This window comes from Leucopleurus acutus, assembly GCF_964270905.1.
Source record: "Leucopleurus acutus genome assembly, chromosome: 8".
Taxonomy (NCBI): domain Eukaryota; kingdom Metazoa; phylum Chordata; class Mammalia; order Artiodactyla; family Delphinidae; genus Leucopleurus; species Leucopleurus acutus.
In genome coordinates this window covers 100313110-100339858 of record NC_139151.1, presented here as the reverse complement: position 1 = coordinate 100339858, position 26749 = coordinate 100313110, and the positions used below count along the sequence as shown (strand labels likewise).

Below are 26749 nucleotides of genomic sequence, written 5' to 3'. Positions count from 1 at the left end.
GGTAAAACAAAACCCCAACCTAAAAGAAGAAAAAAGAAAAAAAAAAGGCCTTGGCTATGGGGGGAGGAGTTTGGGGGGTGGTGGTGGAACTTAGGCAGGGGTGGGGTTTAGGGTGGGGCAGGGCCTACGTAGGGTGACGTTTAACGTAGGGCGGGGCCTAGGCTCAGGACCCCTGTAGCCGAAGGCCTTGGGGGCGGGGCTTAGCGCGGGCAGCGTTCAAGTGTGGGGCGGGGCCTCTGCTTAGGACCAGCGTGGAAGGGGAGGGGCAGCACCTGTGGAGTGTGGAGTTCCGGAGTTGGAGGTAAGCCCTGGGTGAGGGTGTGTGGGTGGGGTTTTGCCCAGCGTTGGAGGGAGTCTCAGAAGGGGTCTCCGAGTGTAGAGGTGGAGCCCTGGGTGGGTGTGTAGGGGCGGGGCTTGGGCTCTGCACTGTAGGAGGGAGGCTCCGAGGGCAGAGGATTAGGCCCAGGAGCCCAAGAGGCTCCCCGGCGCCTAAGTGGGCAGGGAAAGCACTGCCATGTTCCCTTCCTGTCCTCTGCGCCACCCCCTCTTGGTCTCCCCCAGGGTCTCCCCTGTCACCCCTGGACCCCTAACCGTGGGTGGGTCCCCCTGGGTGCAGAAACTCCTCCCCTCCCCCAGCCGCCCTTCAGGGGTGCTGGTCCCGTCCTGCCTCCACTTCTCCTCCCCCCTCACTCCCCCCCACACCCCACGTCCTACCCAGTCGCTGGGGGTTCCTCCCGTCCCCTTAGGTGTCCGTGGTCCCCCACCAGTGCCTGGTAGGTGCCCTAGTTGTGCGGAGACGTGAATTCTGCGTCCTCCTAGTCCGCCATCTTGACTCCACGCCCTATACTCATTCTTTTCTTTTTAATTTTAAAGAATTTTAATACATACTTAATATGAACTATTTCAGTCCCTCTTAACATGTAAGACCCTGACTCAAAGTACTTTTATACCGTTATTTTCAAGTATTACACAATATAGGTACAAAATTAATATTTATGATTAGATTTTCTTCCATAATATATAGCAAAAATCTTTAAACCTTTAACAGAAAATACAGTTTTTGAAAAAGCAAATATTCGTACATTTTAATTCCACCACTAAAGGAATATCCTGTACACAATTTAGAATAGTTGATGTCTTTAAAATGGGTATTTTACAATTTCAGTAAAAAAAATACAACATGAAGGTGCTGCTGTCACAGATCCCTGTAGTCAAAAGATATAAATGCGATACCATGTCGTAGAAACAATATATACATAACCTTTGATATTTTACAAACTTTGTACTAAATTAAATTATACAATTAGAAGAGACCAATAAACCCACTTATTAGTGCTAATTTGTTTTTTTTTCTTTTTTTTTGCGGTACACGGGCCTCTCACTGTTGTGGCCTCTCCTGTTGCAGAGCACAGGCTCTGGACGCGCAGGCTCAGCGGCCATGGCTCACGGGCCCAGCCGCTTCGCAGCACGTGGGATCCTCCCGGACCGGGGCACAAACCCGTGTCCCCTGCATCGGCCGGCGGACTCTCAACCACTGCGCCACCAGGGAAGCCCAGTGCCAATATTTTATAAAAGAAAAAAATCAGCCATGTCTTTGCTATATCTTAAATACTATAAGAGGCCATATCTGAGAGTATACTTTAAAATATACAGTCAGTATAAAATAACTTTGTGCTTGGTTCGCAATGAAAAATGATGCATGTTTTATTTTTGTAACCAAGCTTGAATGTATCCTTCCTATAAACTTAAAAAAAAAATCTCAAGGAGGTTATATAAAAAAAAAATCCCCCTTGGGCCTGAGCATTTTAACTCGTACGATACATCTTTTCTTTTTTTTAGTTAGCCATAACAGGCTGGAATGGCTGGTTAGAATACCGCATGTTATTTAAGCTAAAATTCAAGCCATCTACAAAAGACTTCTCGTGGAGGCCTCCATAGGCCACAAACACATCAAAGGCATTACTCTCCTGGAGAGGACTGACGTTAAGGGCGCTGTCACCTGGGAACATTCCACTGGTACTACTACCTTGAGCCTTTATATTAGGAAAAATAAGTTCCTTGGCGTTAGGAGAAAGAGCGGAGGTTTTCTGCTGTTGCTGCGGCTGCGGTGGTGGTGACGGCGGTGGCTGGGATGGCTGTTGCTGTGGCCGTGGCTTCTGCAGGCTACCCAGGCCCAGCCCATGCCGAGAGTGCACTGAGGAAGAGATGGCTTTCTGCTTCAAGAGGTCATTCACGTTCAAGCCGAGCTTGATAGGGGAAGTACGTGCAACCTTTTTGCTTCGGCCACTATTCTTCATTTTGGTAGAGCCGAACTTGGTGGCAGTAAAAGTGGCAGTGGTAAAGGTTAAAGGCTGAGTGGACCGGGGCATGAAGGGAGGGCTTACAGCAGCAGAGTGACCAAAGGGAGGAGATGGAGAGCTGGACGCTGATGAGGCTGGGTCACTTGTGGGCATAAAAACCGGGACCTGGGCTTCCCTGGTGGCGCAGCGGTTGAGAGTCCTCCTGCCGATGCAGGGTACGCGGGTTCGTGCCCCGGTCCGGGAAGATCCCACATGCCGCGGAGCGGCTGGGCCCGTGAGCCATGGCCGCTGAGCCTGCGCGTCCGGAGCCTGTGCTCCGCAACGGGAGAGGCCACAACAGTGAGAGGCCCGCGTACCGCAAAAACAACAACAACAAAAAACCGGGGCCTCTGGGTTAAAGCTGTTTTTGAGCTCCTTTTCCAACTCACATCCATTTTCATTATTATCATCCACATAAAACACCTTCACTGGTCCCTTTTCACCAGTTTGGTAGGAAACCTCAAATGGGTCGATCCAAACACTAGGATCCTACGGCAGATCGCCACGAACACCATCAGTGCCCAAACCACTCTCTTTGGAGGCTTGTTCAATCACTGGGTCCACTTTCTCCCCTGCGTGTATACATCTAAACCCTGATCCTTCGTATGGCTTTTCAGGATACCAGTGCCCTTCATATTTCTTCTTAAGAAATCTTCCAAGCTCTTCACCAAAACTGTTGACACGTCTCCTGGGAGGGGGCTGCTTCCACCACAGACCCGGCAGCTGGGCAGGGGCACGGGAGGGTAGGCGGCGGTGAGCCGGCCGGGCCGAGGGCACGCCGACGCCTTCAGGCGGCGCTCGCCCCTTCTGGCTTGGGGTGGCGAGGACGGGGTCAGGGGAGCGCGCTCACTTCTCCGCACAGCCCGGTGCCCGGCCCAGCGTCCGCGTAGAGCGCCCACTCCGCGCCGCGCCGGGGCTTTCCTCCTTCTCCCCTACACTCATTCTTTAAAGACTAAACTTCTGGCCTCTGAGGAGGGGGAGGAAGGGGCTTTTTGTCTGACTGTGGGATCAGAGAAGCGATGTAGCTGTTTAACTCGGTATATAATGTTCAACCGACAACAATTGCTTGGGTTACGGATTGGGTTCAAAGGCCCCCAACAAAACCTGACCAAGTGGTTTAGCAAGGTAAGTGTTGATTTTTAAAAAGTATAACACGAAATCTAGTGTGAGTGATCCAGGCTGGTGCAGCGGCGGTGCACCCCATTTTCTGCCGTTCTCAGCATGTGACTTTCCTGTTTCTGGCATCCTTCTGGGCACTTCGATCACTGCTGGGCAGGAGGAATGGGGAAGGGCAAAGGGGAAAGCTCATGCCTACTAGGTTTGTCCCCTTAACTCAAGAAAGCGTCCTTAGACGTCCCCAAGTGGACTTTTCATTGGCCAGAAATGGGTCCCACGGCTGCCCCTAGTGGCAAGAGTCTCAGGGTGGAGTTTTGTTTGTTTGTTTTCAGATGGCCTTTATTTCATTCAAAAAGGAGTTTTTATTTTTAACAGGGCACCCTGTATCCCTGAATAAAACCAAGTTCTCTGGGAAGGAAAGAAGGGTGACAGGATACTAGGTAGACAACCTGAAGCTGCTGTCACCCCTGTCTCCCCACCTTTGGTAATTCCTGTGCTCCAAGTACGGAGCTTCTCAGGGCTTCACCTGAGTAAATTGGTTCACCTCTAGGTAGATTGTAACTTCCTTTCATCTGCCGTTTGCTTTCCATCTTCCAAAGTGACCTCTTTTACCTGCCAGGGCCTTCTCTCCATTTCTCCCTGTCCTTGTGGCTAATACACTTTTTAACATCGTCTGTTATCATTTTAGTAGGATTTGGTAGGGAGGGATGACCAATTTGTGTGACTGATAACACCATTTGAAATCAGAGGTTGCCTGGAGCTCCAAGGAGGTAATTCTAGACACAGTGGCTCTTGGTTTTCTAGGAGGAGAGGAAGTGGGAGGGCTCCCAGGGGGAGAGTGAGGAGGTGGGACCAGAGCAGGAGGAAGTGGGCGGGGCAGGGTGGGGCGAGTTAGCTGGACAGAGGAAGGGATTGAAGGAGAGGGAGGGAAGGAGGAAGAGAAGAAGAAACGGAAGGAACAGCTAACATTTCCTGAAGGTTCACGAGGAGGAGCCACCAGCGCACTGCTTTACAACCTTCATCTCTTCTAACCTCAGCCACTCTGCGGACAACCCAACTCCCCCCTGGTCTTTGGCCGTAGTGGCCAGAGTGTGTCTGTTTCATCCTCTTGCCTATGGCTTTAGGTCCTCCCAGGGTCACTGGGTAGCAAATCCCCAGCTCCACCACTCTCAGCCACGTGGGGAAAAGGCTTTCCCACAGGTCCCACTGGGGCAGAGTGGGAATCGGTGAGCTCCCTCCAGCCCTTCTAGGGTGTGCAGAGGTCTTGCGGGGGACTTCCTTAGTGGTCCAGTGGCTAAGACTCTGTGCTCCCAATGCAGGGAGCCTGGGTTCGATCCCTGCTCCGGGAACTAGGTCCCGCATGCCACAACTAAAGATCCTGCATGCCACAATGAAGATTCCACACGCAGCAATGAGATCCTGTGTGCCACAGCTGAGAACTGGCGCAGCCAATAGAAACAAAACAAAACACAAAAACGTCTTGGGGCTTGCTGCCCCCCCCTCCCCCCAGGACCTTCATACAAGAAATGGGACTCAGACCTCTCTATTCTGAGACTCCCGAACTCATTTAGGAGTTCGAGTACCCCTGACTCCAGGCGATGAATTTGTTGAGAAACAGGTCATGAGGCAGTTTTTAGGACCTCCACATAAACATGTCCTGTGATTGTTCTTAGAAGATCTTAGATCCAGCTTGCTCCTCTTCCCTGCTGACCAGAGGATTTTTAATCAGGATGGGAAATGTGTGAGTGCAGATAGATTCTGCCTGCGGTTGGATTCCTAGAGATAGTTTTTCTTTATATCTGGACTGTGGTTTTTAAACTCAAAAGCCAAAAATGTGAGGTCTGCAAGTCTCATTGGTAGTGCAGTCATGCTATAAAGAGAAATACGGGAGAGGGAGAGAAGGCACATATATTTATTCCACGCTGTACAGTTAAAAAAAAAGATATAGAAGAATTTAAAGTGAAAAGTAATAGTCTTCTGTCCCCCTGCCCCCTCCACTTCTCCAGTCCCTGGCATTACTGCCAGGAGGCAACCCTTTAAAATTTTTCTTTATTTTACTTTATTTTTATTGAAGTGTAGTTGATTCAAAATATTATGCTAGTTTCAGATGTACAGCAAAGTGATTCCATTATATATAATACATATATATGTAAATTCTTCTTCAGATTCTTTTCCATTATAGGTTATTACAAGATATTGGATATAGTTTCCTGTGCTATGCAGTAGGACCTTGTTGTTTATCTAATTTATATCTGTTTTGTGTCTGTTAATCCCATACTCCTAATTTATCCCTCTCTCCCCTCCCCCCTTTGGTAACCATAAATCTGTTCTCCATGTCAGTGAGCCTGTTTCTGTTTTGTAAATAAGTTCACTTGTATTGTACTCTGGATTCCACATGTAAGTGATTTCATATAATATTTGCCTTTTCTGACTTAGTTCACTTAGTATGATGATCTCTAGGTCCATCCAAGTTGCTGCAAATGGCATTATTTCATTCTTTTTTTTTTTTGCGGTACGCGGGCCTCTCACTGTTGTGGCCTCTCCGGTCGCGGAGCACAGGCTCCGGACGCGCAGGCTCAGCGGCCATGGCTCACGGGCCCAGCCGCTCCGCGGCATGTGGGATCCTCCCGGACCGGGGCACGAACCCGTGTCCCCTGCATCGGCAGGCGGACTCCCAACCACTGCGCCACCAGGGAAGCCCTATTTCATTCTTTTTTAATGGTTGAGTAATATTCCATTCTATATGTATATATCACATTTTCTTTATCCGTTGCTCTGTTGATGGACATTTAGGTTGCTTCCATGTCTTGGCTATTGTAAACAGTGCTGCAGTGAACATTGCGGGTATGTGTGTATCCTTTCGGACCATGTTTTTCTCTGGGTATATGCCCAGGAGTGGGATTGCAGGATCATACAATAGGTAACTCTATTTTTAGTTTTCTAAAGCACTTCCATACTGTTCTCCACAGTGGCTATACCAATTTACATTCCCACCAACAATGTAGGAGGCTTCCCTTTTCTCCACACTCTCTCCAGCGTTTATTGTTTGTAGATTTTTTGATGATGGCCATTCTGACTGGTGTGAGGTGATATCGTATTATAGTTTTGATTTACATTTCTCTAATAATTAACGATGTTGAACATCTTTTCATGTGCCCCTTGCCATCTGTATGTCTTTGGAGAAATGTCTATTTAGGTCTTCTGCCCATTTTTGGATTGGGTTGTTTGTTTCTATGATATTAAGCTGCATGAGCTGTTTGTAAATTTTGGAGATTAATCCCTTGTCAGTCTCATCGTTTGCAAATATTTTCTCCCATTCTGTGGGTTGTCTTTTTGGTTTGTTTATGGTTTCCTTTGCTGTGCAAAAGCTTTTGAGTTTAATTATGTCCAATTTGTTTATTTTTGTTTTTATTTCCATTACTCTGGGAGACGGATCGAAAAAGATATTGCTGCAATTTATGTCAGAGAGTGTTCTGCCTGTGTTTTCCTTTAAGAGTTTTATAGTGTCCAGTCTTACATTTAGGTCTTTAATCCATTTTGAAGTTATTTTTGTGTATGGTATTAAAGAGTGTTCTAATTTCATTTTTTTACATGTAGCTGTCCAGTTTTCCCAGCACCATTTATTGAAGAGACTGTCTTCCCTCCATTGTACAGTCTTGCCTCCTTTGTCATAGGTTAAGTGCTTTGACTATAGATTGACTCTGAAAGTTGGAGATCAGTAACTCGTGTTTGCATTACTGTCCTTCCATCTCCAAGTCTTGGGCTCTCTCTGTCCTAAATGATTCAGCACCTCCTTCCATTCTAATACTGTAACTCAGATATTTTTGGAAAGAACTAAGATGTAAATCATAAATAAAATCCTGTTTGTTCTATTATTGTATTACTAACCCTATGCTTTAAATTTGTCAATATCAATATCTTTTTATCTATCATCTTCTCATCCTAGACTGTAGTTCTCCAGGGGCAGCGATTGTGTCCGGCACCCCCTCCCTCTTTGTCGCAGGCTTTTTGCCAAGCAGTTTATTAATAACGTTTGTGCCGTGGCTGATAAAGGAGGGTGAGGAACATGGTGATAGCAGGGTTTGAATCTCAGCCCTTTTCTAATGGGATAAATGAGACCCTCCTTTGGCTGGGAATTTACAGCCTAGGCTGAAAGGACTTCTTTCAGAGAGGCATCATTTCTTACTGCCCTTCCCAGGGGTAGATGAAATTAAGCAGGTGTCCTCCAGGCCAGCTTCTGCCATCCACTCCAGTCCAGAGGTACAGGACGCAGTTACAGCTCTCTGGCCACAATCCGGCACTGTTCCCTTAAGGATCCCCTGGTAGAGGACTTGCGATTATAATGTTGGCCACTGGTGGGAGCTTTCTCCACCCGCAGCCACTCTGATACAGATAAGATCATGCTCTGTGTAGAGTTCTGTAACTTCCTCTTCTCACTCAGTAATGCATCTTGGACCCCATTCTGTGTCAGTGAGTGTATAGCAAGTGGTGGTTGTTTAGATTGTTACAACTCTTGGCAATTGTAAACATAATTGAGCTGATCGTTATGGTCCCTACATTGCTTGGATTGGAGCTGCTTATCACCCACTCTTCGCCTGCCTGTAGGAGAGAGGTTGTCCCCTTCTCACGAGGAGAACTGGCTGTGAAACTGGGCAATGGATTATGGGGTATGTGAAGCTATGCACCCCTCCTTGGCTCCCTCAGCACCTGGCTGCTTGCAGGCTACTCATCTCTGCTCCTTTCCTGTCCCAGAGGGTATTCTGGGGTATAATCGTCTGCACTTCTTATAACACTCTGGAATGTAGGTAAGGGTGTTATCAATCCCATTCCCCCCCATGTGTACATAACTGCTCTGCTTCTGCTTCCGTGATATCTTTCTTTGTTTGTTTTTTTGCTTGTTTTATTTTTTCTTTGCTTTCTTTCTCTCTTTAAATTTTTTTATTATTTTTTGTTGTTGTTTTCTTTTTCTTTTTTGCTACTGTCATGTCTTTACGCTCACTGGGGCAGGCCAGGGGATGTTGCCAGTAGATGGTAGCTGTTCACCTGAGCTTGGGTAAGTTCATTTTGGCCTAGAATTCAGCTTTATGGAGCTGAGCTTTCGAGAGCTATTTTACTCCCATGTGTATTTTTCACTTGATTTAGAACTCGGAGGGGGAGATGTGATTATTCAGCACTCTCACAAACAACAGTGTGGGCTCTGGAGACAGGATCCAGTCTCAAAGCCCAGTCCTTTCATTTCCTAGTTTTGTGACCTTTGGCCAGTTACCTTCTCTGGGCCTCAATTTATTCATCTGGAACTGGGGGGGTCGTGATAATTAGCCACCTTTAGAGCTGCTTAAATAGTGGGTATAATGAACTTAATACATTTCTTGACACATTAAATGCTCAATAAATGTTAATTATTTTGACCTACGCTCTGAAACAGTTCAAATGGCATAGAAATTATCTGATCCTTGCAGGTTAATGAAAATTATTTAGTAAGTCCATCTGGTCTGGGGGCTTTTTGTGAGTTAGATCAGGGGTCAGGAAGTCATGGCCCATGGATCAAATCTGGCCCTACACCTGTTTTTGCATGGCCTGAAAGCTAAGAATAGATTTTACATTTTTTAAATGATTGAAAAACTCAAAGGAGGAATAATATTATTCATTTATTTATCTTGGAAAACTTTTTTTATTGAAGTATGTCTGACATACAACATTGTGTAAATTTAAGGTGTACAACAGGTTAATTTGGTACATTTATATGTTGTAATATGATCGCCAGTGTAGCAATAATTAGCATGTCTGTCATGTCATATAATTATCATTTCTTTTTAGTGGTTGGAATGGTTAAGTTCTAGTCTCTTAGCAGGTCTGATGATTATAATATAATATTGTTGTCTATACTCATTATACTGTGCATTAGATCTCTAGGACTTATTTACTACCTGTTGCAAGTTTGTGTCCTTAAACAACATCTGTCTTACGCCCCCACCCCCCGTCCCCTGGTAGCCACCATTTTACTTTCTGTTTCTACACGTTTGGCTTTTTTAGATTTAGCATATGAGGATATCATACATATTTATTTTTCTCTGTCCGACTTATCTCACTTAGCATAATGTCTCAAGCTCCATTCATGTTGTCACAAATGGCAGGATGTCCTTTCTCATGACCGAATAATATTCCGTCGTATATAAATACATACCACATCTTCTTCATCCATTCGTCCACTGATGGGCACTTAAGTTGTTTCCATATCTTGGCTCTTGTGAATAATGCTGCAATGAACCATGGGAGTGCAGATATTTCCAAAAGAAGAATAATACATTGTGACACTTGGAGATTATGTGAAAATCAAATTTCAGTGTCCTTAAATAAAGATTTATTGGGAGATGACCATGCTCATTTGTTACAGACTGTTTTCATGTTACAATGGCCGAGTTGAGTAGTTGCAGCAGAGACCTGTGTGTCCCATCAAGCCTAGAACATTTACTACCTGGCCCCTTACGGAAAAAGTTTGCTGACCCTGAGGCAGATGACTGACACCTTTTAATTTCTTCTATGCTTATTATCCTATTCAGAAATATAGTAAGAGTAAGAGAGGAGGATTTTCTCCTTTGCCATGTTGAGCAGGCAGTGCTGATGGCGTAGCCAATGAGAGATGGTATGTAGATGGCAAATATCTCAATGAGATTGTCATTAGATTCCCATTAATGTAGAGCAGGAAAATCTTAAAATGAAGCCTGAGTTTTCCATTCCTGTGCATTACAAGGCCAAGGGCCCACACTGAAATCCCGTAGTGTGTGTCTGCTTAGGGCAATCCTGGCAACCTTACTGGTTTCTTCTGAGCTGGACTATTGCCCTCCCTCTGCTCAAATAAATCCAAACCATTCTCTTCCAGGAGCCACTTCAGAATATGTTCCTTGCCATCGATCAATGGAAAGAAATGATGTATGTGAGAGTATTGTGTGAAATGTGGACTAGAATAAAATGTGGACTATTGTTATTTTACACAAATGCGATTGTCTGGGTTTGTCTGGTTTGCTTGATCAACCCTGGCACAGCCTTTCCTGCTGCTTGCTGAAGTCCTATTTCTGGTTATCCTGGGTTTCATCTCTGCTGCTGATGTTGGGTTCTGTCCTTTGGGTGGAGAAGAGGATGCCTGCAGACCCAGAGCTGCTGTTTATAATCAACATTACTGTTGTTTTATTTTTGTTAACAGAGCTCATCCTCTTTGTCTGATGGAACTCAGCTACCTTCCATCAATGTACGATGACCAAGGACATCGTGATGCCTTTGGGAAAGGGTTGATAGGGGGATGCAACAGCAACTAGGGTGTCAACGACAAAGTCCCAGGTTCCCATCCTCCTATATCCAGGCTAACTGCCGAGCCTCCGGGTAGATGTCTAAGTGTCCCAGACAAGGCATCCTGTATTTCCATTTTGGCTTTGGATTCTGTCATCACTGCTCCAGGCAATTCTGTTAATCATTTCCTTTGTCAAGTTTACCCAGGGTTGGGCAGATCCCATGAGCAGATTCCCTTAAACTCACACGCCCCTGACTTGTAAGCCAGAACCATCAACTTTCAGTGGGAACTGTGAGGGCTGGAGATGCCTCAAACCAGCGGACACTCTCCATAGCTGTATGGTCCAGTGGGAGTTTAACACTGGCCTATATTATGCTTGGGCAATGAGGCTTTGTGCCCAAATTCATGATTTTATATTATCCCGATGTCCGTCATTGTGGGGGGACCCAGAAGTTATAGTAACAATCTCTAAAGGCAACGCCTTGATAAAGTCCAGAGAATTTGCCAACGATGTTCTCTCCTTCTGCCCCATTCCATCACCCACTCACTCCTCCACGCACTCCATTCCAGCCACTGCCACAGTCGACCACTGGAACTCTTCTCTCCAAGGTCGACAGTGTCTACTCAACCACTAAGTTTAAAAGACAGTTTTTCATTCTTACCTTGCATTTCATATCTGTCCTCAAAACCCCCTCTTCCTTACCTCCTGTGATCTTGCACCCGGGAGGATTAGAACACCATCTCCAGGTGCTACAGGGTCAGTGTTAGGTGTGACCCTCACTCTGGAATTCTGGTGTGTCTGAAGCAACCTCCACATTAGTCAACGGAAGGAGTAATGCTCAGTAGGAACCCCACCGCCAGATCCTGTAGGAAGGAAGGCAGAGGAGCTGAAGCCTTTGTGGTGTGGCCTTGGTTAGTTAGCCAGATTACAACCTGAACTCACACCTGCATGAGAATCCCTGTCCTCTCTCTCAGCAGACATGTTCACTTCCTGTTTCAGAGGAGACAGAAGCCACAGGCTGGATTCCAAGCGGTCACGTCTAATGAGCCCTTTTCGTGCCCTATCTTGCTTGACTCTGCAGATTTTACGTCACCCCTCCTTTCCACTGTGACCCCTCTTGTGTCTCTGCCCTTATTTATTTATTTAAAGAAGATGTTGTGGGTAGGAGTTTACTAATTAATTAATTTATTTTTGCTGTGTTGCGTCTTCGTTTCTGTGCAAGGGCTTTCTCTAGTTGTGGCGAGCGGGGGCCACTCTTCATCGCAGTGCACGGGCCTCTCACTGTCGTGGCCTCTCTTGTTGCGGAGCACAGGCTCCAGACGTGCAGGCTCAGTAGTTGTGGCTCATGGGCCCAGCTGCTCCGCGGCATGTGGGATCCTCCCAGACCAGGGCTCAAACCCGTGTCCCCTGCATTAGCAGGCAGATTCTCAACCACTGCGCCACCAGGGAAGCCCTCTGCCCTTATTTTATAAGTCTCCTTGGTGGCTTCCCTTCCTTCTGTTTGTCTAGACTTTTCTGACAGTCAATTCTCTTCTCTCTTCATGAGCTTGGTAATTTGAACCACACTCATGGCTTCACCTACAATTTTTATGATCACTAAAGCCCTGTCTCCAGCCCAGGGCTCTCTTGATAGCGCCACATCTGCTTGTTGGATGTTCACGGGCCTATTCTGGGTGCTTCCAGCTTGACAGATGGAACTCTGGTTCCTTCTTCCAGGCATCTTGTAGCACTCTGCCCCAGGCCCGACGTTTGTGCAGACACACGGCACTACCTGCAGCTCCCAGACACGTCATTCTCACCACTCCCTAGCGGCAATTATGCTGCTGCGTGTTTCCTCCACCTGGAACCCCCTTCTCTTCCTTACTCCCCATCCCCCAGTCTTCTCAAGATTAAGTTCAGAAGTCATTCCATCCAGGGTCGCCTTCCTTGAATCCCTTTGCTGTTACCCTGTGTGCACACCGGTGTGGAACTCATTACACAGGATTCTAACTGTGGGCTTCTCTTCTTCTTTCCTTGCTGGCTTGTGAGCTCTCTGGGGACAGACTCCCAACGAGAGCACAGCCCCGCTCTCTTGCCATTCTGCTGTTGACTGAAGGAAAAACGCACAACATAAGAGCTGTGAGTTTGGGTTTTATTTGGGGACCTTATGAGGACATTAGCCTCTCAGGAGCTCTGAGAGAACCCCTCTGAAGAGGTGGGGGAGAAGCCAGTATACATATATGATTTGGGGCTGTGGAATACGTGCAGGCAAGCATACATCTCGGTAAGAGATTACGCGTGGTCACACGGATCAGATATCTCAGTTAATGGTTTGGTATTTGTGTGTGTGTGTGTATGGGAAGATGCAGGAATCTGGGTTCATTAAAATTCTTCCCGAGCTGTCTCCGTCTAAGGAGACTGCTTCTCCAAAGCACAGAGTATCCTGTTATTGTTCTAATTTCCTCAGTGACTTAATCCTTGTAGGACTGGGTGGTGAGCAACACCCTTTGTTCCTCTTTGTTTACATTGCTCTGTGTGAGGGAGAAGCTTTTTTATTTTATTTTTTATTTTTTTGCGGTACACGGGCCTCTCACTGTTGTGGCCTCTCCCGTTGCGGAGCACAGGCTCCGGACGCGCAGGCTCAGCGGCCATGGCTCACGGGCCCAGCTGCTCCGCGGCATGTGGGATCTTCCCGGACCGGGGCACGAACCCGGGTCCCCTGCACCAGCAGGCGGACCCCCAACCACTGCGCCACCAGGGAAGCCCGAGAAGCTTTTTTAAAATCACAAATTATCCACTGATGTTAAAGTATATTTGAGAGTTCTGGCCAGAGGTTTGCTGTCTTGCTTGTGCAATCAAATCACTCGGGAGCTTTTAAAAAAATACAGATTCTCCATGCTCCCCTTTCTGGAGATTTTGACTCAATAGATCTGAGGTAAATCCCAGACACTTGGACTATTTAAACTCCACTAGTGACTCTGTGGGGCAGCAGGACCGGGAACCACCGAGAAGGTCCTTTACTAACGAGGGACACATTTATGAATTGCGTTATCAGTGAGCACATTGGCAGGGTTTGGTAAGTCCCACCCAGGGGGCAGCAGTGGTGCTCCCCTCAGTCCCACAGGATGCTGGGGAGGTCCTGCGGCCAGCTCCCCCTCCGTCCCCAGGGAGCGGCGGGCACAGTAATGAGAACCATGGAGACCTGGGTTCATATTGTTTGCAGTCTCAGATCGTACGACAGTTACTCTCTTTATATAAGTTAATGCAGTTTTCTCATTCGTAAAAGATGGCTAATAAAAGTGCCACACCATAGGTTTTATATGATGAATAAATTGTGTGTGTTTGTGTGTAAAATTTACCAGTCTGACACAAACTTAACTCTCAATAAAAGCTGACTACTATTTTCCTGTCCTTTTTGTCAAAAGACGTGTCATAGGCTCTTCCTAGTTTAGAGCACTGACGAAAGCCACATAATCACCAATTTTCAGAACCAGAAGGAAACCTAGATTCACTTCCTCTCTCAACTAGATGGAGAAGCAAGCACAGCTCATGGTTTCTGAGTCTGTAGACCCATGGACCCAAGGATGCAGTCACGTCTCTCTTACAGCACTTGGAGCTGTGAGCAATTCTGCTGAACAGAGCTTGCGCTGGTGCAAGTATATTCCGTTACGAGGACGGGTATCTCTCAAAGAGGACTGTGTCCACATATTTTTATTACTCCAAAAGCTTTTCCCACCGGCTCAGGGTTTTTTCAGCTCATAGCTTACCCTTTCTCATGTCTGCCTTCCTCCTTGCCTAGCTGGCTCTCTATTTCAGTTCAGCCTTCCCATCCTTGGGGAATTGGTCCCTCACTCCCAATGACTTGGTCAGTGTTCTCTTTTATGGCTGGGCTGGTACCATGAGCATCTTTGGCAGCAACGACGAGGTTGTGGTTTACAAAAGTAAACTCAGTTAATGGATGCGAGCCCCGTTGGACTTTAGCGCCATAATTGCAGGGGCAATATCTGGTTTTCTCTTCCTTGCTTAGAACAGTGCCTGGCCCAGAGAAGAGGAACAGCAGACATTCTTTGCCGGAAACATACAGTTGTCGCCTTCCATACATGCTCTTGGATTTCAAACATATCTGCAGCTAATAACAATGGTGGTAATAGAAAGAGTAGCAACATTTGATTGCTAACTATGGCCAGACACTGTAGAAACACAATTTATTATATTTAATCCTTGCTACAAATGTATAAGCTATAAACTATTACAATTTCCGTTGTATAGTTGAGGCAGCCGAGTGTAGAAAGCAAGAAACTTGCTCAAAACTGTACATTTTCAAAGCCAGAAAGTCCACCTCCAGCACTGATGATCTGTGCATTGTAAAGAAAGTGGTACTTTCAGGTTGGATGTCTAGTAGCGGTGACATGTCAGATGGACTGGAGGTGGATGCAAGTTAATTTCCATCTCAGTTTCCCCTTGCACCTCAGTTTCTGATCAAATAAATTTTTCTAGTCGAAGACTCCTCACTGTAGTTCCTTCATCTGTCTCTCTTTAATTCTTTTTTCCTTCTTTTGTTTTTTAGACAAGATTATATATTAACAACAGCAAACAGTGGCATGGATGTAAGCACCAGAAATTCTCATTCAGTGGGAATGCAAAACAGAACAGCCACCTTCAAAGACGCTTTGTTAGTCCCTTAAAAACGAAACATACTCTCACCATATAAGCCAGCAATTAGGCTCTCTGCTATTTACCCCAAAGAGTTGACAGCCTATGTCCACATGAAAACCACACAAGGATGTTTGTACCTGCTTTATTCATAGTTGCCCAACTTGGAAGCAATCTAGATTTTTAACTAAGTGAGTGGATAAATAAACCACGGCACATCAGACAACGGACTGTTGTTCAGTACTAAAAAGAAACGAGCTATCAAACCTTGAAAAGACACGGAGGAATCTAAATGCGTATCACTAAGCGAAAGAAGCCCATCTGGAAAAGGATGCATGCTGTATGATCCCCACTATATGATATCCTGTAAAAGGTAAAACTGTGGAGACAGTAAAAAGATCAGTGGTTTCCACAGGTTAAGAAGGAGGAAGAGAGGGCTTCCCTGATGGCGCAGTGGTTGGGAGTCCGCCTGCTGATGCAGGGGACACAGGTTCGTGCCCAGGTCTGGGAAGATCCCACATGCCGCGGAGCAGCTGGGCCCGTGAGCCATGGCCGCTGAGCCTGCGCGTCCGGGGTCTGTGCTCCGCAACGGGAGAGGCCACAGCAGTGAGAGGCCCGCGTACCGCAAAAAAAAAAAAAAAAAAAAAAGAAGGAGGAAGAGATGAGTACACATGGCACAGGTGATTTTCAGGGCAGTGAGACTATTACACATGGTACCATAATGAGGATAATTAGTATTATACATCTGTCGAACCCCATAGAACGTACAACACCAAGAATGAACACTGAACTATGGATTTGGGGTGATAATGATGTGTCAGTGTGTTACCAAGTCCAAGCTCATACTGCTTGCCGCCCAGTAAGCCAATAAATCGAGAGACAGGTTGCTGGGGCAAGGCACGACAACTTTATTAGGAAAGCCAGCCGACCGAGGAGGTGGTGGACTTGTGTCCCAAAGAACCATCATCCCTGAGTTAGAACTCAGGCTTCTTTTATACTAAAAGGGGTGGGGGGTAAAGTCAAACATTTCCTGGTTCCAGTCAGACTCCAGAGGGGGTGTGTTAATTTCTTCCTCGCAGGAGTCATTCACAGGTGGGCTTTGTCAGGAGGTTTCCTGTGAGCTAAACAAAGGTATTTTAGCTTAATTCTCATTGCGTGGGAGGCTGTGTTCCCAGGGATGGGCCATAATGTTTAATTTAAGCTTGTAGGCACATCTCTTTAGTGATTAACTTACAGCAAAAGCAATAGAATACAGAGGTTAAAGTAAAAGAAACAGATCCAATATGGAGTCAGATTTGTTCTTCCCTATTGCAAATGTAGGTCCATCAGTGGAAAAAATGAACTATCTGATGAGAGCTGTTGATAGTTGGAAAGGCTGTGCCCGTGTGGGGGAGGGACTATATGGGAACTTCCTGCTCAATTTTGCTGCGGATCTAAAACTGCTGTAAAAAATAAAAGTCTACTTTCAAAAAAGGAGGGACATATGTTGTTCAAATATCCTCCTCAAACAAGGGGAAAAATTCCATGGAGAAACAAAAATCAAGGAATCAGTCATCACTTACAGACAGCTGATCAACTATCGGGGAGTTAAAGGCAATCTATTGAAAACACTACTAGAACTCATTAGAATTCATCAAGTTAGCTGAATACAAGATCAGCATGTGAACATCAAGCACAATCGATAAACCAGCACATAACCTAATGGAAATAATGATAAATGGACGAAGGTAACGATAGCAACAAAAAAAAATATTGAAATATATTTAATTAGGAATATATAAACCTTTAAGGATAACATCATGAAACTTTACTCCTGGATAAAAAAGGGGGTCTACCATGAGGTTTTTGTATAGCAGTCTAAATACACACACACACACACACACATACACACACACACACACACACGTATAATATATATATGATTGTTTTAAGTTGTTGATCTCCTAATTTCAAGTGGATTTTAAAAACCCTGCATCTGTACTCTCCTCCCATTACAATGACTGCTTTTGACGTCATATTTTACATCTAATTGTTTTGCGTATCCCTTAACGGCTTATTGCGGACACAGATGATTTTACTACTTCTGTCTTGTAACCTCCCTACTAGCCTTGTGTGTGGATGGTTTCCTACCCTTATTGTATGTTGCCTTCACTGGTGAGCTTTCTCACTTCAGAATTTTGCTTCTAGTTGTAGCCAAGAAAGGGGTCTAAGTAAATGGACGCACCCACCTTACTTTCAAGGAAATATGAAAGCATTTAATGATGTCAACTGTTCTCACACTACTCTACAAATTCAGTGCAGCCCCCATTAGAATCCTAATGTGGCAGCTGTGGGCTTATTTTAAATTCTAAAGCGCTGTTTTAATGTCTCAAAATTAGCACGTACTCACTTGTTGGGTTGAGGGGAGGAGCCCGACTTTGGTCCCAGGTTCAAGCCCAGCTCTGGCACTTTCCACTTGTGGGGACACCAGCAAGGTGCTCACCGTCCCAGCCTCAGTTTCCCCATCTGTAAAATAAGGTGACATAATCCTGCCTACTTCATGGGATTTGTCTTAGGATAAATAAATTAATACAGGAAAAAAATGTCCAGCACAGTATCTGGCAGTAAAAGTAGCTATGACACTTAAGTAACAAAAAGGAAAAGAATATAAGTACTAAGTCAAACAAAGTAACTCACCTCTCTCCCAAAGTCAAATAACAAACTGAGTCTACCTGACTTTGCCTATGAGGAATGTTTATTTATCCCAAATGCTAACAAATTGTGCTTCAGAATTTGACTCTGGTTCCATTGGGATTTCTCTCAGTTAAGAAGAGACCATTCCTTTTTCAATCGCTTTATTGTTTTATGGCGAGTTCTAAGTGACTCTTATTGTGGTTTTAATATTCTTAGTACTGACTATAGGAACAAGGGTATAGGAAGGTGGTGGGTGGAGATAGATATTATTTATCCCAAGACACACAGGGACTCTGGGGACTCATGTCTTCAGCGGGATGCTCTGGTCACTCGTGTCCTTTTGGCTGAGGTTGGAAATCCCAGAGAGTCTTTAGGTCTTGCAACTGATGAACGTATGTCCCACCTCCCCTTTCATAATCCCTCTTGTTCCAATTTACCAAAGACGGTAGGTTTCTGCATCATCTACCAGAATCTTAACACAGAGCCTTGACTCTGCGTTTAGAAATCCCTGGACCTCAAACAGTTTAAAGTCTTATTTGGTGATACAGAAAAATTTTTCTATATCAAGTGATTTCTACTTCTTTCCTCTAATAAAATCAAAAGAGGACCTAATTTAACTGACTGATAAATTATTAAAAATCATTTTGAGTGATAAATTACGATGCCATTTTTAGCCTGTAGTTCAGAATGATTGAAAAAATTGAATGGCATCGCTATCACAAAACTCATTCTGCAACTGCAAATTCATGTGACAAGTGTTTTCAGAGTTTACATCCATGAAGGTGAAAAACATGAATAAAAGTACCTCATTTTAGCAATAATTCACAGTATCCATGTATATGTAAAATCAAGAGTCCTCATTCAGTTCATGAAGAGATACATTTATCAATAACATTTTACATCACGTGTTTAAAAAGAATCAACAATTGAAATAAATGTCTGGTCTTCATGCAAATGTCTGGTCTTCAGGCATCTCTGCTGGTGCCCAAATCACCAATACACCTTAACTTACAAACTCCTTGAAGCCATTTTATCCCTTCTTCCCATGCCTTTCTGCATTGTGGAACCTACGAGATTTATGCCCTGAGGTTCCTCAGGGAAACGTGTGAGTGATGTAGCCACGCCTTACTACTCCCACAGACCACCTGCCAGCCCCACTCCTACCCCTAAGGCAGCTCAGACTTTGGGCCAAGGGTGTGAGCTGCAGAGGGCGGCATATAACATGGAAAAATCCACTGGGCGTCAGAGGTTGTTTCCTTCGCCTTGTTCACCAACTCTTGCCATGAAGTGATGGCCTTGTGATGTTTAAATCTCTTTTCTGTGTCATACCTTAGGCAGAAGGAGGTAAGAAAATATCAGAAATGCTTGGTTTGCTCCGGAATTCTCCATAACAGTTACTCAGTGTGTGCACTGGGCTACCTGTGCTGTTCATAGTGCTGGGGAGCCAGCCCAGGTACCAGTTGAGACACAACCTACAGTTTGGGGCCCATCATCCACTTGTAAATTGACTTCATCCACCACGTGGCATCAGTGGGGTACTCCCGTGAGCCAGTGCTGTCAGGTACACTATTTGGATGGCCCAAGGCCTCCTCTCCTGAGAAGGCAGAGCTGTGTTCATCACAGTACATTTTGCCTCAATAATACAATTTTTAACTTTGTATTTGGAATTAACTTCAAACACGCGGAAACATTGTAATGATATGTATAGTAGAACACCATCATGCCATTACGCAGGTGCACTTTTTTTAAAATTGAAGTATAGTTGGTGTACAATATTTTATAAGTTGCGAGTGTACAATAGATTCACGATTTTTAAAGGTTTTATTCCATTTACAGTTATTATAAAATATTGGATATATTCCCTGTGTTGTACGATATATCCCTTGTAGCTTATACGTAATAGTTTTAATTCCCTACCCCTATATTTCACCTCTCACCCTCCCTCTCCCCACTGGTAACCGCTAGTTTGTTCTCTGTACCTGTGAGTCTGTCTGTTTTTTGTTATATTCACTAATTTGTCGTATTTTTAAGATTGCACATATAAGTGATACCATACAACATCTGTCTTTCTCTGTCTGACTTATTTCACTGAGCATAATACCCTCCAGGTCCATACATGGGGTTGCAAATGGCAAAATTTCATTCTTTTCTATGGCTGAGTAGTATTCCATTATATAGATATACACCAGATGCACTTATGGTTGATGCATTACTTGATTTACTTTATATACGTTCTTTTGGAGACTTCTTCTCACAAAGACACAGGCCAAACATTTCAACACATGGAAGAAAAATTCCAACAGACACGCATAGCCTTTAACATGAAATTATACCCATATATTCCACTGGCCCCAAAGCTGTGGCAAGGCCATACATACATAAAGTCAGGGACGATGTAGGGACTAAAGAAACTACAATAAGCAGATCTTTTGTGGATGCGAACCCTCCCATGCCAAGAAGAACATGTAGGCTGCATTTGAAAGATTGGAGGAGCACTGCATTAATGAAACTGTCATGGGCTCCTGATTTCCAGGCAGTGTTCCAGAGGTTTCCCTTACCATGCAGAAGACACTTGAATGTCAAGGACTCTCCCTCCATCCGAAGTCCTTTTCTGCAGGAGTCAAGACTGCCAGACCAAGGTGAGGCACTGTTGCAATACGTCTGTTCTACCTAGGGAACGGATGTTACCGAAAGCAATTCCGAGGGAGAGCTGCCTTGTAGCAGTGAAGCCAGGTGTTAACAACTCTTCCTGCCCCTCCCACAGTAAGGTGAGCTGGCGTGTCCTTGAGATACACGTTCTCATTGTAGGGCAGCCCCACAGGTGCAGGAGACCCCTGAGGACAGCAAGTCACAACCCCTTCACTGGTCCCTTCCTGAATAGGGGAGTTTGAGTCCTCTGCGAACACGAGTGCCACTTATGATAATGGAAATAGCAGATTTTTGCCATCTTTCCCCTTGAGAAGAAAGGAGTAACCCTATGGTGTCCATGACAGGTTGAATGAAAATGAAGGTTTTTTAAACTTATTTATTTATTTGTTTTGGCTGTGTTGGGTCTTCGTTGCTGTGTGCGGGCTTTCTCTAGTTGCGGTGAGCAGGGGCTACTCTTCGTTGTGGTACGTGGGATCCTCATTGCAGGAGAAGCAGTTGGCTCAGCAGTTGCGGTACGCGGGCCCTAGAGCATACGGGCTCAGTAGTTGTGGTTCGTGGGCTCTAGAGCTCAGGCTCAGTAGTTGTGATGCACGGGCTTAGTTGCTCCACGGCATATGGGGTCTTCCCGGACCAGGGATTGAACCCGTGTCCCCTGCATTGGCAGGCGGATTCTTAACCACTTCGCCAGAGAGAAGTCCCAACCTCAGACTCTCTTGCCAGCTGCCTTCTCATTAGCTTCTCTAACGGAAGGCACTGATGAAGATAGGAAGGTGGGAAGAGGGCAGAAGTCATGTGCTGCGGTATTGTTTAAGGGAGAAAAGCTTTCTAGAATCCAGTTTAGAATTTGTCTATCTGTGGCAGACCACTAATTGGGGACCTGATGCCTTCCCACGATCAATAGAGAGAGAGGCAGAGAAACCAATCAATAAAATAAAGAATTTGAGGTGTGGCCCTGACTTGCCAGCCCTGGGCTATATGGACTATGTCAGCTTGAGAGAACCAATTCATCTTAAGTCCCAGTAAATGGAGATACACTTTCTTCTTTACATGAGAGTCCGTATTGTGCTCATCTGGTGTATTGAAACTTTTTAACGGGAATCTGGACCTCTCATAAAGGTGTTTTGGTCCATGTATCATTGGGGTTTTTTTTTGTTTGTTTTTAAAATATTTATTTATTTATTTATCTTTGGCTGCATTGGGTCTTCGTTGCTGTGCGCGGGCTTTCTCTATTTGCAGCGAGCGGGGGCTACTCTTCGTTGCAGTGGCTTCACTTGTTGTGGAGCACGGGCTCTAGGCGTGCGGGCTTCAGTAGTTATGGCACGTGGGCTCAGTAATTGTGGCTCTCGCGGCTCTAGAGCGCAGACTCAGTAGTTGTGGCGCACGGGCTTAGTTGCTCCGCGGCATGTGGGAATCTTTCCGGACTAGGGATCGAACCCGTATCCCCTGCATTGGAAAGCGGATTCTTAACCACTGTGCCACCAGGGAAGCCCCATGTATCATTGTTAAATCAGTCTTTCTGCGGGGGAATAAAGGCTGGGACTTCCGCCACCTTGCTGATTTCACTCTGGGGATATCCTAGTTCCTCTCTGATTTCCAGTAGCTACCACGGAGAGCATATAAAAGCTGCTGTATTTTTTACATATTGTTGATACATCTAGCCACCTTACAAAGTATCTCATCTTACTATCTTAATACCGCTTGTTGTATTTCAAGAGCCTGTCTCATGTTTCCTGGCAAAACAATCATGCTCTCTGCAAATGAATGTGTTTTCTGTCTTCTTTGGAAATATTTAGGATTGGTCCATTTTATTATTTTTGTCGCTACTTAGGGGGGTTGACACAAAGCAAGGTTGACTGACTGCATGTCACAGGCATATTTTTGTTTATCCTGGATTTTAATGGAAATGTCATTAGCATCCATTATTTTATTTTATTTTAATTTTTTTAATGATTTTCTTTGTTTTGGCCGTGCCACGCGGCTTGTGGGATCTTAGTTCCCCAAACAGGGATGGAACCCAGGCTCTCGGCAGTGACATCAGCAAGTCCTAACCACTGGACCGCCAGGGAATTCCTGCATCCGTTATTTTAGAACTGCACTTGCTCTTGGCATTGTAAATTATTTTTTTGTACCTAAATAGTTTTCTTCTATACTTATTTTACTATAAATTTTTATTAAGAATGGTCATTGAGTTTCATTAAATAACCTTCATCTAGTCATATAATAGGGAGATTTCTTTTTTTCAGTTGTTGAGATGATGATATTGGTAACGTGTATGATATTGAACTGCACCCTTGGTTTTGGAATCCCCTGTGTATGTTTCACATTTTAATCCAAGGCCACCTCTGGCCTATATTTAATGATTTCAGAGGAAAACTTTTATACACACACACACACACACACACACACACGCACACACACACACATTGACATAATACTGTGGTTCTCAAAGCCTGGTCCATGGGCCACTGTGGAACTCAGATTCTTACAAGGGGTCCTGGGAGATCAAACTCTTTTAATAATGATACTAAGTTATTATTTTTCAGGTCACTCTCATTCTCTTACAATTGTTCTTTGGAGTTTTCCAGAGGCTATGTGATACGTGACACAGCAACAGAATTAATGCAGAAGAAAATATATTTCAGCAGTTTTCTATCAGTCATATGTTAGAGAGACTTGCAAAATTCTAAACATTGGTAATCCCAATGCAACGCAATTTTTGTTGTCCTTTTGGAAAATATAAACTTTTTAATAAAGATATGCTATATATTAAAATATATGAATTTATTATTCTTATGATTAAATAAAAAATAAATATTTTATAAATGTCTCCATTTTAAACTGTGTAAATGTAGATATTTATAAGGCACTTAAACAGAAGCTCTTTTTTGTGGTCCTTAATCGTTTTTACGGTTATAATGGATTCCCTTTTCTGAGAACCATTGACATAATATAACCACAGACATGTAAGTACATTTTATATACGTATCATTTGAATAATACTAAGTACCCTACTTATTATTTTCACTCCTAGCTATCAATACTCATAAAAACAAGGACGGTTGAGGGACCTCCCTAGTGGTCCAATGGTAAAGAATTTACCTTTCAAGATCCCACATGCCTCAGGGCAACTAAGCCCCTGCACCACAACTACTGAGCTCATGCCTCAACTAGAGAGCCTGTGTGCCGCAAACTACTGAGCCCAAGCGCTCTGGAACCCACGCACCACAACTAGAGAAGAGAAAACCTACGCTCTGCAACTAGAGAGAAGCCTGCGCGCCACAACGAAGAGGCTGCATGCCTCAGTGAAGATCCCTGTGCCGCAACTAAGACCTGACGCAGCCAAAAAAATAAATAAATAAAATAATAATAATAATTAAAAAAAAACAACAAGGACGGTTGAGAAGAAGTGGAAGTTGACAAAAGGATGATCAAGGAAGATCTCACTGAGAAGGAGACATCTGAGTAGAGACCAAGGAAACAAGAGAAATTGAAATGAGATTAAAACAGGATTGGTGTGCACTGCATATTCCTATATGTGTTCAAAGGCTAATAATAATAATAATAAATTTTAAAATAGTATTCAGTTGTTAGATTGTGTATATTTGGCAAATACACTGCTCAGAGACAGGACTAAGTGGGCAATTAATAGATATTTTTTAAGATTTTTTTTTTTTGGATGTGGACCAGTTTTTAAAGTCTTTGTTGAATTTGTTACAATATTGCTTCTGTTTTATGTTTTGTTTTGTTTTTCTTGCTGCGAGGCACGTGGGATCTTAGCTCCCTGACCAGGGATGGCACCCATACCCCCTGCATTGGAAGGTGATGTCTAAACCACTGGACCACCAGGGAAGTCTCAATAGATCTGAATCCAATAATTCTTTCAGTCTCTGATATTCTTTCTTTACCTCCAAAACACATATATATCTTCATCCTTCTACTTATTTATTTATCTTTTTTTGCGGTACGTGGGCCTCTCACTGTCGTGGCCTCTCCTGTTGCGGAGCACAGGCTCCGGACACGCAGGCCCAGCGGCCATGGCTCACGGGCCCAGCTGCTCCGCGGCATGTGGGATCTTTTCAGACCGGGGCACGAACCCGCGTCCCCTGCATCGGCAGGCGGACTCCCAACCACTGCGCCACCAGGGAAGCCCCCTTCTACTTATTTTTATATTATCTCAGTGGTTTCTCTAAAAATGGTTATTACTGTTACATATGAGTCCAAGTTGGGAGACTGGAGCTGGGGGTGCTCCTCAGAACCCAGTGGATGCTGACAGTGGGCGGCGGGAGTATTTGCACTGGGTGTGGGCGTAAAGAGACGCAGTGCCTGTGGAGCATTTGAAAGTGATGAGTGAAAGTGAAGCTTCCCGGAACCTACTTTTCTAAATAACATCAGTGATAAAGTTCACCTCCCTGAAGAGATATCAGTATAAGTTTTAATACTCGTTCTACCTTCCATTGCCCTGGAACAGACCACTCCCAGAGCCCTGTCCTCGATACTCCCCCGACTCCATGCGGTCACTCAGGCACCCAGGCTGTCCTGATGAAGGCCTCAAGCATCTCTTAGGGCCTCAGGACTCTACTGGATCTCGGCGTTAGGTGGCAGATAAGGGAATAGGGAAGGGGCTTTCTGAGACAGGTCTGGAGGTGATGTTTCTCATGACTCCCCCATTCCATTGCCCTGAACTCAGGGACGTGGCCACACCCCAGGGAAACAAAGCCAGCTGTGTGTCCTGGCGGCAGAGGAAAATGGCTTGGTAAATAGCTCTCTAGTATCTGTTTGTTTTGCTTTTTTAAACTGCTTTATTGATTTCACAATATATAATGAACATCTCTCCATGCAACAGGTAAAACTCTCCTGCTGATAGAAACTTACAGATTGAGTCAGAGACACAACATTCAATTAGAAGTTGGTAATAGGAGACCCCCAAGAAACAAGTAACACCAAAAGGTTTACAACAAAGGTGCGCCACAAACATGTAAGTTTAGGAAACGGTGTGTCTCCCTACCAACTTCAGGGAAGACATCAGGATTCAGGCATAAGGCAAAACTCACCGTGATGGTCCTGGTGAGGGGGGTCAGGGCTAACTGCCCGCAGACTATGACTCACTGCTTTTCCCTCAGCTGCCTCACCTCCTCCCCAATCCTTTCCATATTCTCTTCTCTCATCCTTAGCTGTGGCCCTCTAAGACTCTGAGTCATGTCCCATCTACACTGCAGGATGGGCTGCCCAATGCAGAACCGCCTGCGATTTCCTCTAGGTACACAATATTCACCAGCCTCCAAAGGGCCACGGGCTCTCCTTTATCAGCATCTCGCCCCTTTTCATCCTGGTTGGCATGTTCCATGTTGAGAGTGTTACTGCCTGTTCCTCTTTGGACGCCATTGCTCCAAATGGCCTGTCCTCGCTGCCTCCTGCTTCTCCCGATTCTTGCTGCACGTGCGCCGCTGCCACACTTCGACTCGCAGGCCGTTTTCTGTGGCCAAACGCCATGCCGCCGGGAGGGGCATGGGGGCTGCCGTCTCTGCCCCGGGACCCCTGGGGAGGGGTCCACAGGCCGTGTCCGCTCGCCCACGCCATCTCTGGGGACCCCCCCCTCCGGGTCCCTTACCTGTTCTCCCTGCACCTCCTACTCTTGGGGGCCGACCCCGGCCCGCACCCCTCAGGGCCACCAGGGGCAGGGAGCGAGAAGTGAGCGAATGGCGGCCGGGCTGATATCTGTTTTTAATATCCTTACTGTCTAGAGCATAAACTATTTTGTAAATTGTTGATCTTGGTAGGCAAACCTATATTTCATTTCTTTTCCTTAAATTCTTTTTTTTAAATAATGTTTTTAAAATTTATTTTTATGTATTTTATTTTTTGGCCCTGTTGCACAGCATGTGGGATCTTAGTTCCCCGACCAGGGATGGAACCTGTGCCCCCTGCATTGGAAGCGCAAAGTCTTAACCACTGGACTGCCAGGGAGGTCCCAATATTTCATTTCTAATCCTGTCACCCTCAGCAAGATCTATAAACAAAACCCATTTTTCAACAGCGTTATTGAGATATAGCTCA

The 26749-nt window shown here is 45.1% G+C and overlaps 2 protein-coding genes, 1 long non-coding RNA gene and 1 pseudogene across 4 annotated transcripts in view; 1 reads left to right on the top strand and 3 right to left on the bottom strand.

Moving 5' to 3' along the window:
• The window catches only part of ASRGL1 (asparaginase and isoaspartyl peptidase 1), a 29935-nt gene extending 29118 nt beyond the window's left edge, over nt 1–817 (bottom strand). The window contains exon 1 of the mRNA XM_082844952.1: nt 765–817. The gene's annotated coding sequence lies outside the window, so the exon portion shown is untranslated. The remainder of the gene's footprint in view (nt 1–764) is intronic.
• Nucleotides 259–24002, top strand: LOC309965431. The gene is made up of 4 exons (XR_014326391.1): nt 259–301; nt 15288–15746; nt 20580–20685; nt 23727–24002. It is a non-coding gene; the product is annotated as an uncharacterized lncRNA (long non-coding RNA).
• LOC309964781 (protein Tob1-like) lies at nt 1610–2453 on the bottom strand (the record flags this gene model as incomplete). Its single annotated transcript, XM_082843940.1, has 1 exon — nt 1610–2453. One exon carries the CDS (start codon nt 2451–2453, stop codon nt 1836–1838), a length of 618 nt encoding a protein of 205 aa, XP_082700066.1. The 3' UTR covers nt 1610–1835.
• Nucleotides 24003–25717: 1715 nt separating the features above from the next.
• On the bottom strand, nt 25718–26077 carry LOC309965513 (protein BEX1-like; annotated as a pseudogene). Its single transcript has one exon. The product of its transcript is annotated as a protein BEX1-like (transcript).
• Between the last annotated feature and the right edge of the window lie 672 nt (nt 26078–26749).